General features: G+C 46.5%; 1 protein-coding gene across 1 annotated transcript in view; it reads left to right on the top strand.

Annotated features, from left to right (window-relative positions):
* PARD3 (par-3 family cell polarity regulator) overlaps positions 1–17,176 on the top strand; it is a 561,410-nt gene that overhangs the window by 364,869 nt on the left and 179,365 nt on the right. Inside the window, exon 15 of the mRNA XM_035129013.3 lies at positions 3,697–3,847. Coding sequence (XP_034984904.1) covers positions 3,697–3,847 — 151 coding nt within the window. The remainder of the gene's footprint in view (positions 1–3,696; positions 3,848–17,176) is intronic.

The following is a 17,176-nucleotide window of genomic DNA, read 5'->3' as shown; positions in this document are numbered from 1 at the left end:
TGCACCTTTCCCACCCCTTTCTGTTCTCTTCCTGTCAGCAAAACTTGCCCTTGCTTTGACACATTTTTTTTATGCAAACCTTCTTGCAGAAGAACCAACAAAAGTGTTTTTAAAGGGGCTTCTGTGCAATCTTCTCCTCCCCTTTTACAAAAAAACTTTTGTTGGGTTGTTTTTTTTTTGCAAGTTTATAAAAGGCATTGTATCTTTAGTTAAATATTTGTGTGGCTGACTTGATGTCTTGATTTAAATCTGGCTTTTGATATGCTAATTTGTCACTGAATAAAGTCTTTTTCCCATGAAAGTGGTAAGACATACCAGCACTCTTTTCAGAGTGCAGACATTAAGCAACAGTGCTGTTGTTTACCCCACTCTGTAAGCTGCTGCTTACCAGTTCACCTGGAGCGAATGCCTATTCCTCTCCCTAGGTTCCTAAGCTGCCTCTTTCTCTGTGCCTCTTTTTGAAAAGAATAGGGGGGGGGAATCTACTCAGAGCTCGATAGTGTTTAGATATGCATTGTCCCTTGAGAAATGGTTATATTATGTGGTTCAATAAAGAACTAGACATTTGTTATATAAACTTGAAGATACAGTCCTATCTCCCTGGGAAAATAAGTCATGTTAGTCATTTAGGGTAATTTTCACCCTTTGTTTGAAGAAAGTTAAAACAAAGTACAGTTCATTTGTGCGAATACACTTGGCATGCAACTTTCAGTCCCTGGATAGTATCTCTTTCTCTTTCCTTTTTAATAGCATTTCAGAATTTTAACATTTTTATTCTTCTTAAATTTGCCTTTGATTCCTTTACATCAGAGGCTTTGAATATTGTTTAATTTACTTTTCAGTGGAACTGTCAGTAGTAATCTGCAATTTTAGGAGGGGGGGAACGTGAATAAAACAAATCCTCGATTCACAATTTAAACCTTATTGAGTCTAATTCACTTGCATGGCAAGTTTATTATTCTCCTGCAGCCTGACGTGCCTCCAATGGTAATTGTGTTGACCCTTCAATGCAGTAAATCTCCCTAGTGCTGATCAAACTGGGAAAGATAAGGCTACAATTCAGAACTTCATTAAATATCTCATTTATATTAAAAAGACGATAGCTTTGAACAGAAATAATACTTTATACAGTCTCCTCTGATTATGCTTCACCCACTTTGAAGTACTGCAAGTTTTACAAATCCCTCCTGTATCCATCATACTGGTACTATGGGATCCCCTAAATAACACAGCACAATGCCTTTGGGTCGATTGCAGAGATCTATCCTGTAAATACCACATGCACAAGGTCAGACCTTTGTAGTTCACATTAATTAGAAGTTGCTACCCCTTGAGTCCAGTCTCACTCACTGAAGCGGATTAGAATCCCAACTTTATCTATTAGCATGCATAGAAATAGTGGGAAGCAACCATCTTGATTTTACCACCCGTGGCTGCTTAGGTGAATAGAAGATCTTAAGGAGGGATAATTAATCAGTATTTAATATCCTTAAGTATGTGGTGAAACATTGTGAGTTAAGAATGCTTGCTAAAATTCCTTTTCCAGAGAAAAACTAAATCAAAGCATCTAATAGTAGGGGAAATTGCTTACAACAGACAAATGATCAAGATGTCAGTAAAGTACAATTAAAATAGATCAAAGAGAGTGGCTCCAAAAACACTTCGGAATAAAAGGGCTGCCTTCCCCCTTCCCCCACTCCAGCAAGTGGGGGCCAGGAAGAACAGCCCAGACAGCCTTCCCTTAGGGATTCCTCAAACGAAGGTCTTATAAAGGCAGCAGCATGAAAATAAAGGAAGGACCAGGCAGGCTTCCATTGAGAGGGCATTCCACAGTGTGGGTGCCACAACTGAGAAGGATCCATTGCATATCAGTGTATATCAGTCAGTGGGGGAACCCAAGCAGGATCTTTAACGGCTGCCAGTAAGTGGTAGTGCCCATTATTTGCAGAGAGCCCCGGGTTTAAACTCCACCATTTCCTTCCTGTAACTTTGGAGAGCCACTGCCTGGCAGTAGGTAGATAATGGGGCAAGGCAGCTTCCTGTGTTGATTGGGTTCAAGGAAGATGTGGTCCTTCAAGTAAATAGATCCCAAACTTCTTAGGACCAGCACCTTGAATCGAGCATGAAAATGAACAGGTAGCCAATTACAATTCCTAAGGGCCAGAGTAATATGCAGGACCAGGGTAATATGTTCTAGTCCCAGACAACAATTTGATGCCAGCATTTTGAAGCAAGGTTTCTGGATGCTTTGTAAGAGTGTTGTTGTTGTTTAGCCGTTTAGTCATGTCTGACTCTTCGTGACCCCATGGACCATAGCACGCCAGGCACTCCTGTCTTGCACTGCCTCCCGCAGTTTGGTCAAACTCATGTTCGTAGCTTCGAGAACACTGTCCAACCATCTCGTCCCCTTCTCCTTCTCCTTTGTAAGAGTAGCCCCACATTAAGCATATCCAGGGCTTTTTTCCCCAACCGGAACTCACTGGAACTCAGTTCTGGCACCTCTCAGGTGGGCACCATTGCCATTATAAGAGAACAAGGGTGAATTCTGGCACCTCCCCCCCCCTGAAAGATAGCACTAAACATGAATAACACTGGCCAGGTCCACATTTGCAATGGATAGTTTGCATTGTGTCACCAAGTAGTAAAAATGAGTTAGAATTAAAATATTGGTTAAGAGATCTAAAATCTTACCTCTGCACTGGCCCTTTGTGTGTGGCATATGTAGGCAGCTGAAAAGAGAAAACAGAGGGGAAAGCCACTTTATTGCCTTCCTTTTGCTACATGATACCAAGCATAAATATCTCTCTCCTTCTTACAATTTCTGACTCTTCTTGGCATGCTGATTTGTGGCACCCTGCTGGGTGCAAGGGCCTTTGAAAGCCACTACTGTGCCTGCAGGGGGATTGAAAAAGTGGGACAAAATTCATGTGTAGTGAAGCTGATGAGATTTTGCCTAGACCCTGAAAAGATGAAGCCTCTTACCCTTAGGGTCAGAAGCACTTGAGTGCATATACAGAACCTGTCTCCCCGCTACCACCAAATGCAAGTGCTGTTCCTAATTGCAATCTGTGCAAAAATAATGTTAATTCCAGATCAAAGTTCAGTTCTAAATATGCAGGTTATTTATTTGTGTATGTTCATATTTATGGCTTTGGGCTTTCTGGGTTGAGTGGGGTTGGGGGAATTGTGTAACGATTGCATTTGAAAGCAAATGGTTCCAATTTTAGAATGTGGTTAGAAATCACATACCAAATGGAGTTTTGTTTTTTTTGTTAAATCCTTTTTTCCTTTTTTTTCTGCACCTCTCCACAACTGGTCTGATGGTTCCTGTCCTGACAAGCTGTCAGTCTGTGAAAGAGGTCCAGGCCATCTGCCAGATAATTTTGAAACATATGAGGTTGCTTCCTTGCTCAAGGATATGTGCAGTACAGATAAACCAAAACATGGTGCTTTGTCTTTGCATGTTTCCTATTGAAAAGGGATGGAGTCTGACAAGGCTCCATAGGAGGTGCAGTGTGAAGTGGCACAGAAAGTTGGTCATTAAGCAACACTGTCATTGCAAATTATTGTGGTCCAGGGTGAAGAGTTCTAGCTCATTTGGTGTCCAGCCAGGACCAGGCCTAGAGCAAGTTGTTATTGTTCTCCCATGCTGTTAAATGGACCTTCAGCACTGTTATTTCTCCCCTTTCCATACAGTTGGAATCACCTGGGAGTCCACCAGGGCCAGAACTGCCTATTGAAACAATACTGGATGACAGGGAGCGTAGGATTTCCCATTCACTGTACAGCGGGATAGAGGGCCTCAGCGAATCGCCCACCAGGAATGCCGCCTTGAGTAGGATAATGGGTAAGTCAAGCAGACTTGGCTAATTATGTCTTGGGGATCATCTATTTTTCTTAGGTTTACAAAGAGGTGGTTGATGCATTATGTATGTGGACAGCATGGAGCTTGAAAATTATAGTGACCAATTTATGCCTTTCCCCTTTTCCCCAAGTTCGACATACAGGCTTCTTAATGTGAGTCAATAAATTGATATAATAAGTCTCGGATCACAGAGCAGGTGGCAGCCACAGGAACATTTTAAAACATTTTATTCTGTCTGAGGTGGAGAGACATGCTTTATGCCAGTCTATGAGGGTCTGCCTAGTGTAGCTTCATTAAATGTAAAGTCAATGAATGTTATGATTAAGGATGTATCAGTTAAGTTTCTGCATTGATTTTACCTCCCATTTAAGTTCCCGCACAGAAACCAGATAAGCTCATGTGAACCTTATCCAATTTGTGCTTAGTATGACGTTTGTTTGGGGACCTTTTTGCTTTTCTGCTTTACATGCCCTAGGTTTAATTTTATGCATCCTTTGTTTGAATTCAGTAGTCAACTCTCTTCATAGCCCCCAGTGGATAATGAGGTTATTAGTACTTGCTCTGTAGCAAGTTATCCCACCCCCCTAACAGATTCAGTTAATAAAGTCTTACTTTGTCACAGGATTGGCTGGATTTCCCAAGCAGCTCAGACTGAGATTTAGTTTATTCAGATTTTCAACCATTTCAAAATGTTTTAAAACATGTAAAACCTGTCATGTTGAAATACATTTATTGGTAGATTCATCTGCAGCTCTGAAACTCAAACATAAATGTTAAAATGTCACTTTTCATGCATTTACAGAGTTGTTATGGGCATCCATAGATTGATTTTGGAAATCCTTTTTTGAGTATGCCCACAGCAGTGGTGTATCTATTTCTAATTTCATTGTTTAACTTTAGAAAATGAATTCCTTTTTCAAATTGAAGTGCCATAGGAGTCCCACTGGTATGAAGGTTAAATAGATTAAATGGTTAGTATGCACAAGAAGTGTAAGTGAGCTCTTCCCACTTACATATTTGCAGGCTTCATTCCTGCACTCTGAATCACATGCATATATGACTTCAAGCAAATAAACAAGAAGCCAAAGTGCAGGATCTTATTTTGGATTTTAATACTGCCATGTTTCCCTTTTGCTTATCCTGTCTCCTCCCATAGGGTAAAGGCAGCAGGGATATGGGCTAACCTTCATTACTTCTGAAACCCATATGAAATGTGCCATTAGTTTTCTGTGGATAAATTCAGTGTTTCTTAATCACTTTCCCACATGGGATGTATTCATTAGCAGCAAGCCAAATGGAGAAGATGCTTCTTAAAAGTGCTTGAGTTTATTAAGGCACGGCAAGTTTTGAAAATACAAATTTCCTTCTTTGTGCCCAATCTGAAAGACTAAGCTTCTCTAGGTCATTTTTTAATCAATTTCCCGGTGTGTTTATTAGAGCAACTGGTTATGATGATGTGAGGGGGGTGGTGGTATCTTTATTTTTTATTTACACACACACACACACACACACACACACAACGTTATTGAGGTCCATAGACCCAAAATACACAATACATTTTTTTTAATTTACATTGTCGCTGTTGTTTTAATTTCATTTTTGTTTTATTCCCTTGTATTTATGGATGCATATTTGTACTTACCTTCACATTGATTTGAATCCACTTTGTGTCCTTCCTAAAAGAGGCTCCTGGGAGCAGGCCCGGCTCGTCGTAGACCCCCGGTGGCGCAGTGCACCATGGCGCGGGGCTGGCAAGCTGGGCGCCGGCCTGGGAAGGAGGGCACCGCGCGGGAAAGCCGCGCGGAAACCAATTGCGCCCTGCGAGGGCGGGGCGGGCGGCGGAGCGATCTCCGCCCCTCAGCACCAAGGCGCGCGATCTGCTCAAGACGGCCCTGCCTGGGAGGCCTGAGAGACATTGCTGGAACAACTCTTGGGTTGGGGCAACTGGTTAAAATGTTTTAAAATGTTTTAAATTGTTCTACCTTTGGTTCCTCTTGTTTTGTTTTTGTTGGGTTGATGCTGGTTAAATGTTTTTAGTTGAAGTTGGTGTTTGTTTTAATTTGGGTATTGTTGTTGTTGTTGTTACTACTATTAGTTTTTACTGATTTATTGGTTTATTTGTTGCTTGTATAGAATTGTTTGTTTTGTAATGTTTGATGCTTTGTTGTGTTTTTATATATGTTGTAAGCTCCCCAGAGTGGCTGAGAAAACCCAGTAAGATGGGCTGGATATATATATATATATATATATATATATATATATATATATATATATATTATTATCTCCCAAGTTTAAAACTGTCAGGGCTTTTTAGGGAAACATTAGGACCTAGGGAAGACAGGGGCCCTCTACATGTATTACAGTTTGTGTAATACATTTATATCACACTGTTCTTATTTATGGCATGGTTCTCACGTACTTTCCAATCCAGACTCCAAACCAGAGTCAAGATTGATGTATCATGTGTCTTCAGGTAAGAACTTGGAAGCAAAGAATTCTAGGCTTATTCATGGAATCCCTGTATCAGTCTCTTCCTCTGCATGGAGCTCTGGATGCAAGTAAAATACTGTAGCTTGTAGCAGTTTCCTCCCTTGGATGCTTTTGTTCTCACATCACAAGCAGCAAGCCAGCCTGGTGCTAGGTTAACAGGGAAATTACATCAGGGCAAGGCTGAGAAGTCTTGTGGCTGCGTCCTTTATTCCATTCAAAGTTGCTTGCTCCCTGCCTGCTAGTTTGCTGGTGGTACCACTGTTATAAACATGCCTGGAGAAATGCTTGGGTGTACAGCGTGGGCCCAGAGCACCCCCAAAACTAATTTATTGATTAGATTTCTAACCTGCCCTTCACCATAAATGCTCAGGGAAGGGTTATAACAATGTAACATGTTTTGATGTTATAGCCCCAAGGCAAGGCTAGAGAACCTGTGACCCTTCAGATGTTGCTGGAGTGCAACTCTCCTCATCGCTGACATTTGATCATAGTGATGGGAGCTGATGGCAGCTGGAAGCCAACAGCATCTGGAGGGCCACAGATTCCTTTTCTTTCCCCCAAGTCCTACATTTAGACTTTGCCTCAAGATGGAGAATGTAGGCTGGATTGGATTAAATTTTGCAACGTGCTGCAGGTGTCAGATTGCACATAGGATTATGGGACAATACAATGTATGTACATTTTATTTGGGTAAAAATTCTGGAACAAAGAACCTACAAAGCTGCCTTATGCCGAGTCAGATCCTTGGTCCATATGTCTCAGTATTGCCCCCACAGTTTTGGCAGTGGTTCTGCAGGATTTCAGACCAGGATATGTCTGGGATTGAACATGGGGCCTTCTGCTAACGAAGGATATGTTCTAGCACTAAGCCTTTCCCCAAGAAGCAATGGCCGAGTCACATTGTTTGAAGCATACCACCTAGCAGTTGCCCACATCTGCATCAAACCTTAAGGGAAACACATAGATTCATGGTTAGAGATGTAGGTACCTCAGATACGATATCTCTATGTTTTCTTGGGCTGCTACACTATAGTCCTGGAAGAGGGCTATATCTTGAGTGTCCCTGATTTTTATTTTATTTTACTGTTGATGGAGGGTGGTAGAGGAGACCTTGGAGTTTGCTTTGTTCCTTGGAATCCTCCTAGCAGCTTTGTGAACAAATATGCCTTACCTATCTGAAGGCTCTGAGCAGTGGTAATCAATGTGAATGTGAACGACCATGGAATTATTCCTGCTCCCTTCATGCATTCTCCACATCCTCCCCCAATTTACTCTGGCGGGCTTGAGGGGAAACACTAAACAAACTGGGTGAGGGGACATCGGAGAGGGGAAAGGGTTCTGTTCTGGAAGTATAAATCATTGCATCAATGGAACAAGTTATTGCATCAATGGAACGTTGGATGCAATATCATAAATTATTTAACAGATAGGCATGATGCTTCATAGACCTTACAGGTATAACATAATCTGAGAACATTTCCTTGCACAATAATGAAGGAGTGCTACCAAAGCTGTAACTGTAGCATGATTTCTTCTCTGTAGCAATCCCTCTGATGTTTTCAGAAAGTAAGGATTTCCCCCTAATTATAGAAACCCTTGCTGGATTTGTGTTTCATATCTCCTAGGTTAATAAGTACATTTTATTGAAATACAAGCCCCAAAGCATTTGGTATAGCCACATGCCGGAACTTGCATCAATGTATTTTTACCAACTGAATCACGGTAGTGTAAATTTGCCAGTTATTTTCCAAATTTCTGCAATAACTGAGCTTGTAAAGAAGAATGACATAAACAAATATGGAAAATGGATTGAAAAGTTTCTCTCAACTAATTAAAGGTTGAGGATGTAGTTAAGACAGCATTTAGTGGTTCAGTGTGTTTAATTTTTAGGATCATTTAAGGGAACTAGTAATTCGATCTCAAGCTTAATCAATACTGTACATGTGGATTGTAGAACTCTGCTCGTGCAAGAAGTCTCAAATATTTTTGAAGGGTGCTGTGAGGGACAGAGGATATCGCGAAGTCCCTCCCCTCCTGAGTTCAAGCCCATCCCCGAGCACAGGGGAAAGCAGAGAGAGTTCCGATTCCAATGGGGAAGCAGGAAGTCGTGTCCGAGGCTCAGGCAAGGTAGCGGAGCCAGGGTCCCAGGTGGGACAGGAAGGGGCAAATAAGGGGGGGAGACCCATCCCCCCAACTCCAGAATTACGCAGAAAGAGGAGAGGAAAGAGGATGGGTCTACCAAAGCTTTTGTGTTGGAGAAAGACGCGCCAAAAGCCATTCGGAGGTTCTGAACCTGACTGAACACATCGCTCTGTGTAAATAGCAATGACTTCAGCACTGTAAATACGCAGCACCAATAAAAGAATAAAATGCAGAGCTGGGTAGAGTCGTTACTCTGAAGTAGTCCGCTCCGGCCACTGTGACAGCAACCTCCGAATCTTTTTGGGGCTACTTTGGAGTGCCGGGATGAGTGTGTCAGAGGCGGAGAAATGGTGGCAGATCGCGGAGAAAGCCCAACAGGACCTGCAGCAACTGGCGCTGCAGGCACAGGGGGAATTAAAGGCAGCGAAAGAAGAAACCGAGAAGGTCAAGGAGGACCGGCTACAACTTGCGGAACAGGTGAGAGCGCTTCAGGACAAAGAGCTGCAATTAAGGGCGGTGGCGGTAGAGCTCCAAAACAAGCTGGACGCCGAGAAAAACAAGGCGGGAGGGGCCCCCCAACTCCAAGTGCTGCCAGGAAGGAGAGCGGGGACCCTAGTAAGTAAGTTCAATGGAGACCCAAGGGAATATCATGGCTTTGAGACTGAGATAGTGTATGCTCTTGAGCTGCACCATGATGACTTCCCGGATGATGAGCACAGGGTAGCGTTTATTGTGGAACACCTTACAGGGGCAGCCAGGGAGTGGCTAAGACCGTTAATCGCGACAAAAAATCCTTGCATGAAGAATGTCAAACTATTTCTAGAGGCTTTGAAAACTATGTATGCATCCGATAGTCATATGGACCAGACCAAGGAGGAACTGCATAATTTGAGGCAAAAAACAATGACAGTTCGCGAATATTGGGCGAGATTCACCATGCTAGTGCACAGACTGGGGTGGGAACTGCACTCGCCTCCCATGGAAGCGGCGTTCTACCTAGGGTTGAATGAGGAGGTGAAAGATGAGCTCTCAAGAGGTCCAAAGCCCAGTAATATGGATCAACTGAGCAAAGCGGCTCTAGCGGTGGGGGTGAGACAGGAATCCCGGTGGAACGACAAGCAAGCAATGCGCGCAAAGCGGGCTTGGTTCCCACGGTCGCAGGAGAAGCCACTCCCCCAACAGCCACCTCACGCCATGCCAGGGGCCGGCCAAGACCAGAAACCCATGCAAATTGATAGCGCGCACGGGGGGGGCTTTTCAAACCCCAGCGACGACAAGACGCAAGGAGGGAAGGGGCGGGAATTGCTTTCTCTGCAACTCCCCCCAGCATCGCGTCAGAGACTGCCCACATCGCAGAGAATGGCAAGGAAAGGCGGGAACGGTTGTGCCCTCCCCCACTGACGCAGCACCACAGCAGGGAAACGGGAAAGCCTGGTTGCAGGAGACAAGGGGCAGCAGCCAGGCACAGTCAGCAGACAACAGCCCCAGCCCGCCCACCCGCACAGCGAGGAGCAGAGCCAGCCCACCCCTCCCAGAGCAGGAGTGGTTCTAGAAGTCACGCTAACGCTCTCAAATGGCTATCCCCTGACGGTCCTCGCCTTAATTGACAGTGGTGCCTCAGCCAACTTCTTCTCCAGAAACTTTGCAGAAGAGCACCAGATACAGCTTCTGCAGCTGGATTTTCCTCTGCACGTAGCCACCATTGACGGCAGAGAGTTGCTGGGAGGGGCCATCACTCATCAAACCCCCCCCCCATGAGAATGACGGTGGGAAGGCACTCAGAGACACTGGCTTTCAACGTCACAACCATCTCAGACCCCCCCATCGTCTTGGGCATGAGCTGGCTGGCGCGCCACGACCCCTCCATAAGTTGGCACCAGAGATGCATCATGTTTGGGTCGGACTTTTGTCTGGAACATTGCATGCAGCACCACCCAGGGGAGGGGCCTCCAATAGCCACGGTGGCCACCATGCATGTCAAAGGGGGTGAGGCGATACCCAAGCCGTACTGGGACCTGCAGGAGGTCTTCAGCGAAGCGGAGTCCGACCACCTACCCCCACACAGGTCTTTCGACTGCCAGATCAACCTGGTGCCAGGGGCAACGATACCCCCAGCCAAGCTGTACGCCATGTCGGATCAGGAACTGGAGGATCTGTGTGCGTTCATAGACAAGAACCTCAAACGGGGGTTCATCAGAGAAAGCAAGGCAGCAGGGGGCAGCCCGGTCTTCTGGGTGGACAAGAAAGACACGCAACAGCGCCGTCTTGTGGTGGATTTCAGACGGCTCAATTCAGTGACAGAGCCAGTGGCTTTCCCCATGCCCAGAGTGGACGATCTCCTGACAGCGACACGCAGGGGCAAGATTTTCACCAAGCTAGACCTAAGGGGGGCGTACAACTTGATCAGGATCCGGGAAGGCGATGAGTGGAAAACCACGATGTTCACGCCTCTGGGCTCTTTTGAATATCTGGTGATGCCCTTCGGGTTGCAAGGGGGCTCAGCATGCTTCCAGGCCTTCATGCACCACGTCCTGGGGTCCCTTCTCTTCAAGAACTGCTTGGTCTTCCTGGATGACATCCTTATCTATTCCGAGGACCCAGTGCAACATGTGAAGGATGTCAGGGAGGTGTTGCAGCGCCTGAAGGAGAACCACCTGTATGTGAAGCTGGAGAAGTGCAAGTTTCACACCAGGGAAGTGGACTTCCTGGGCTACAAACTGTCAGACAAGGGGCTGGCGATGGACAAGGACAAGGTGCAGGCCATCCTGGACTGGCACAGCCCCAGGACGCACAAAGATGCCCAACGCCTCCTAGGCTTCGCCAACTTCTACAGGAAATTCATCAAGAACTTCTCGCGGGTTACGGCTCCCATCACGGACTGCCTGAGAGGCAAGCAGAAGTTCAGGTGGACACCAGAGGCGCAAGCAGCGTTCGAAAGCCTCAAGAGGGTGTTCGCTTCCGACCAGAACCTGTTCCACGTGGTGCAGGATGCGCCCCTTCGCGTGGAGACAGACGCTTCAGAACGGGCGTTGGGAGCGATCCTGTTGCAACTGGACGCCAACAGAGAGTGGAGACCTTGTGCCTTCTTCTCCAGGAAGCTGACACAGCCTGAACGCAACTACACGGTGTTTGATAGGGAACTTCTTGCGATCCACGCTGCTTTCCAGCACTGGCGACACTTCCTGGTGGGCGCCAAGCACCCCATCCAGGTGTGCACAGACCACAAGAACCTGGAGTTCTGGAGAACGGCCAGGGTGCTCAACCAGCGACAGATACGGTGGGCAGAGTTCTTCTCGAACTTCAACTTCTCCATCCACTACATCCCGGGGGAGCAGAATGTCAGGGCGGATGCCCTCTCCCGCAAACCAGAGTACATGGAGCAGGAGTTGCCACCAGCGCCCAGGCACATTTTCCCCCCATCAGCATGGTCCTGCGGAGCAGCAGTGGTGAGCGAGGCAGAACTCACAGCACTGACGGCAGCTGATGAGTTTGCCACCCGCATCTTCAGAGAACTGAGAGGGGGGAGGGAGCAGGCAAAAGACTTTGCAGAACGCAGGGGGCTGCTTTTCTACAAGGGTGCACTGTACCTGCCCACCACCCAGCTTAGACGTGCGGTCCTCAAGCAGATGCACGACAACCCAACGGCGGGTCATTTTGGAAGGGACAAAACCGCTCACCTAGTCATGAGACACTTCTGGTGGCCAGGGGTGCGGGAAGATGTTAGAGACTATGTACGGGGCTGTGACATCTGCCAGCGAGCAAAGGTGGTCAGAGCAGCGCCAGCAGGGTTGCTGGAGCCATTAGCCACACCACACAGGCCGTGGGAAGTGGTGTCCATGGACTTCATCACAGACCTGCCTGCGTCCAGGGGCAAGACAGCAGTGTTGGTGGTGGTGGACCTTATGTCCAAAATGTGCCACTTTATACCGTGTGCCAGAGCGGTATCTGCAGAAGAGACAGCCAAACTGTTTGTTGACCACGTATTCAGACTGCATGGCTTACCTTTAAGGGTTATTTCGGATCGTGGCCGCCAATTTGTTTCCAGATTCTGGAGGCGGCTCATGAACCTCCTGCAGGTGGAGGTCAGCTTATCGACGGCTAGACACCCGCAGACCAACGGACAGGCGGAGAGGGTCAACGCCATTCTGCAGCAGTACCTGAGATGCTACGTCAGCCAGAGACAAACGGACTGGGTGGATCGCCTGCCACTGGCGGAATTTGCCTACAATAATGCAGTGCACGTCTCCACAGGGGTGTCGCCCTTTAAGGCCAACTACGGGCGCGACCTCAGATCTTTCCCGGAAAGGGAGGGGGAGGAGGAGGAGGAGGGCCCACTGGCAGAGGATTGGGTGGAGGAACTGGAGACGGTGCACCAGCAGCTCAGAGAACACTTGGAGAGGGCCAAGGAGGCGTACAAGAAGGGGGCAGATCGCCACAGGCGACAAGGGGAGGTCATCAGGGTGGGGGACAAGGTCTGGTTGTCCTCGGAGGGCCTGCCCACCAGAGGGAGGTGCAAAAAACTGGAGCCCAGACGGCTGGGCCCCTTCACGGTCACGCAACAGGTCAACCCGGTAGCCTTCAGATTGGCACTACCAGAGGACATGAGGGTGCATCCAGTGTTTCATAGATCGCTGCTGTCGCCGTACAGGGAAAGTAGCAGGCTCCGAGACAGCGAACAAACCCCCGAGGGAGGGGGGGAGAGGGAAGGCAGGGAGCAACTCAATGAGGCCACGGCCATCCTTGATTCACGGAGAGGGGTGGGGGGCCTGGAGTACCTCATGGCATGGGAGGATGCTCCACCGTCACAGAATGAATGGGTCCCAGCCACTCAGATACAGGAGGAATTCTTGGTGGAAGAATTTCATGCCCTCTTTCCCCACAGACCCAAGCCCTGGCACATGGAAAGGGAGGGGGAGGGGGAGGGGGAGGAAGTACGGGAGAGCAGTTCACCATGGAGATGGGAAGCAGAGTTTGAGGAACCAGAGGAAGAAGTATGGGCGTCGCCGAGATCCACTCAGTCAGAGGAAGAAGCTGACTGGCAGCACATTTTTACCCCCACCAGCTCGGACGCCACGGACTTTTTGGGATTCCAGTCCTCCCAGGCGGAAGGGGGGCGCGCAAAGGACTGGGGGGAGGTGTTCACACCAACGGGCTCGGAAAGTACTGAGTTCTTAGGCTTCCAGTCGTCACCGACACAGGGGGGAGACCTGGGGAGGGGAGAAGGTGAGCTTGGGAGGGGGGTGGATGTGAGGGACAGAGGATATCGCGAAGTCCCTCCCCTCCTGAGTTCAAGCCCATCCCCGAGCACAGGGGAAAGCAGAGAGAGTTCCGATTCCAATGGGGAAGCAGGAAGTTGTGTCCGAGGCTCAGGCAAGGTAGCGGAGCCAGGGTCCCAGGTGGGACAGGAAGGGGCAAATAAGGGGGGGAGACCCATCCCCCCAACTCCGGAATTACGCAGAAAGAGGAGAGGAAAGAGGATGGGTCTACCAAAGCTTTTGTGTTGGAGAAAGACGCGCCAAAAGCCATTCGGAGGTTCTGAACCTGACTGAACACATCGCTCTGTGTAAATAGCAATGACTTCAGCACTGTAAATACGCAGCACCAATAAAAGAATAAAATGCAGAGCTGGGTAGAGTCGTTACTCTGAAGTAGTCCGCTCCGGCCACTGTGACAGGTGCCTTTCTCGACACTGCTTCTATATTAATGAACAGTTTTGCAAAGCTTATGTTGCTTTAAATTGTGGTATCAGATGAAAATCACTACATCTTGCCACTGTGTTAGGCTGAATGTTGGACTACTTTATGTTTAACTGATTTCTATCCTGCCTTTAAATACAAATGCAGCATAAATGCTACATTCTAGAGCAGCACAAACAACAATTAGATAAGATGCCCTCTTAATCAATATTAGATGGAACAACCAATGCACAGGAACCATAATAACTACTAGTGTTGAACCAAAATACAGGCATATAGCAGAGACCACCAGTCTCACGTGCCAATATGTATTTATAGAAAGCGGCTGTATGCTGAGGTCTTGCAGGGTCATTTCCTTCTTACGGGAATTGTATGTTGTTATTTAGTTGGATAGTTTTCCCCACCACTTTACGCAGACAAGGTCCATGGGAAATTGCATTGCTGAAAGAGCCTATGAGAGTTCAGTCAACTTTAGCTTTGTTTTTAATCCTTTGTATGACGTGGCCCTTCATGGATCCTCAGTGTAAGGAGACCACACAAAAAAGCAGTCATTTGGGGGGGGGGAAATCCCCCTTTTATGTACCAAGTGCATCATTATGCCAAACAGTTAGGGTCTCTGTTCTTGCTATGTTGCCTGTCTATGCCCATAGCTGATTTTCTTTTTATTCTTGTAATGCAGAGGTTGCCACATTGACATATGATGTTTCCATGTATTATTGGTTTTCTAGTCCACTTTGCTCAGAGTAGAACAGTAGCACTCCAGAGTTTTAAGGAGAGGTCTTTCCCACTTATGGTACACCTCAGCTGAAGGTACTCGTGACTCGGATCTCCCTCATCCAACACATGGCTATACCAAGTTATTGCTCATCTACAATATAGAATCAGAGATGTCAAAGGTCATCTGTTCTACCCGCTTGCTGATGTAGGAAATCCATTGCTACAGCAGCCCTGATTGGTGGCATTTGCTTAAAAATCTTGTAACACATGAGGGTCTATTGTATTGTCAAACATCTTGTACAATCAAGACATTTTGCCTAATGCAGGAATAGGGAACTTGTAGCCCTCCAGATATTCTTAGACTACAATCCCATTATCCTTAATTGTTGGCCATGATGGCTGGGGTCAATGGGATCTGGAGTTGCAAATGTAACCAGTATACTCCATCATCTATTAGAAGATGAATATCATATAGCATCTTGATTGTCTCTTCTGCAGGTTAGACATACCCAACTCAGAACTTGGTTTTCCCAATCTCCTCTGGACACATTCCAGTTTGTCAATATCCTTATTAAACTGTGGTGTCCAGCAAAGGACACGGTACTCCAGATGAAGTACCATTACTTCTCATGATTTTAGCACTGTAGATGCAGCATGTTACTAGTTAGAAATAATAGCCATTTTCCCCCATTGGTGCATTGTGTCTGGCATAAATCTGAAGGGTCATCTACTTCTCTCTTCTCCCATTCCTCTCCCACACACCTGCAGTAAATGTGTTTTCTTTTACATTTCAGTGCAACTACTAAAATGTCATCATTCATTCTTGCTGAAATATTAAGAAGTGCAGAGAAAACCTAGACATGCCACTGAATTGCTTTTGCCTCTCAACCTTGGAGGCTTCATCTAAAAAATGCCATAAGGTTATACTGTTTCACGTTCAGCTCTTTGGAGACATTATTAGTCACAGAGTTAACAATCTTGTAGGCATTATGTTTGGAAAGGAGTGCATTACTAGGCTCAACATTAACCTGTCCATCAAAGAAGCTTTTGCTGGGCAAAGAATTAGCTGCTATGCAAACTTGAACACATTCATTTCAGTTTGACAATGATGGGTCTACGTGTAGTAGAGTTCTTTTTCGTCTAACTTTCCCTGCCTCCCTCCACTCCCCCCCCAAAAAAAAACTTTTTAAAAAGAATTGGATCTCTCTCTGACTCTGTTTTTAAGTTGTTCAAATTGTTTCTCACAGCTGAAATGACCAGGGCTAGCAATGTTATTCTTTGAATGAATATATATGGCATGAATACAGATGATGCTTTGCCATATAGACACCATGACCTACAGAGATGGAAGTCTATAGAACAGGGATGGGAAACCTTTTGACCTCCATATGTTGTTAGACTCCGGTTCCCATGTGCCCCACCCAGCAGTGCCCAATGGTTAAGAATGGTGGGAGTCTTACATGGTCCCCTGGAGGGTCTACATACCTATTTCTCACCAATTTCCATAAATTAAAGCAGAACTTCATCCTTTGCCTCCTCACATGGCATGCACAGCCATTCAACATACCAAGTCATTATGGAGAATATAAGGTCTGTGCCTCGCATATTAATATCTAGCTCCTCCCCCATCTCTGTTTAGTTCATCACTGTAAAGGTAAAGGTACCCCTGACCGTTAGGGCCACTCGCGGACAACTCTGGCGTTGAGCGCTCACCTCGCTCTATAGGCCGAGGGAGCTGGTGTTTGTCCGCAGATAGCTTCCAGGTCATGTGGCCAGCATGACTAAGATGCTTCTGGCGAACTACAGCAGTGAACGGAAACACTGTTTACCTTCCTGCTGGAGGGGTTCCTACTTATCTACTTGCACTTTGACGTGCTTTCGAACTGCTAGGTGGGCAGGAGTTGGGACCGAACACTAGTTGCACTCAAGTCTGTTGTAGCATGCAGACATAGAGACTGAGTTATGAACGAGGAAGTCCCTGGTTCAGTTTTTTCTCTGACATGAGTTCACTAGGTGGCCTTATGCAAACTTTTTTCTCTCTCTGTAAGTTCCAACCCTCCCACCACTACCACAAATCTTTAATAAGGGATTAAGAGACTGTATTTCTGGCATTTTGCCCCGTGTTGTGGTAAGGTCATTGATGAAGTAGTCTGCAACCTGTGAAGACTTACAACAGTATAAATAGGTTGCTTTTGAAGATGCCTTATGGCCCTTGGTTTGTAAATTGCTTTGTAAATTGTGACAAATAGCATAGTGTTTGTGTTGA

The sequence above is a fragment of the Zootoca vivipara genome, chromosome 11 (assembly GCF_965207765.1).
Source record: "Zootoca vivipara chromosome 11, rZooViv2.hap1.1, whole genome shotgun sequence".
Taxonomy (NCBI): Eukaryota; Metazoa; Chordata; class Lepidosauria; order Squamata; family Lacertidae; genus Zootoca; species Zootoca vivipara.
The sequence above is the reverse complement of the archived record's forward strand: the minus strand, read 5'-3'. Positions and strand labels throughout refer to the sequence as shown.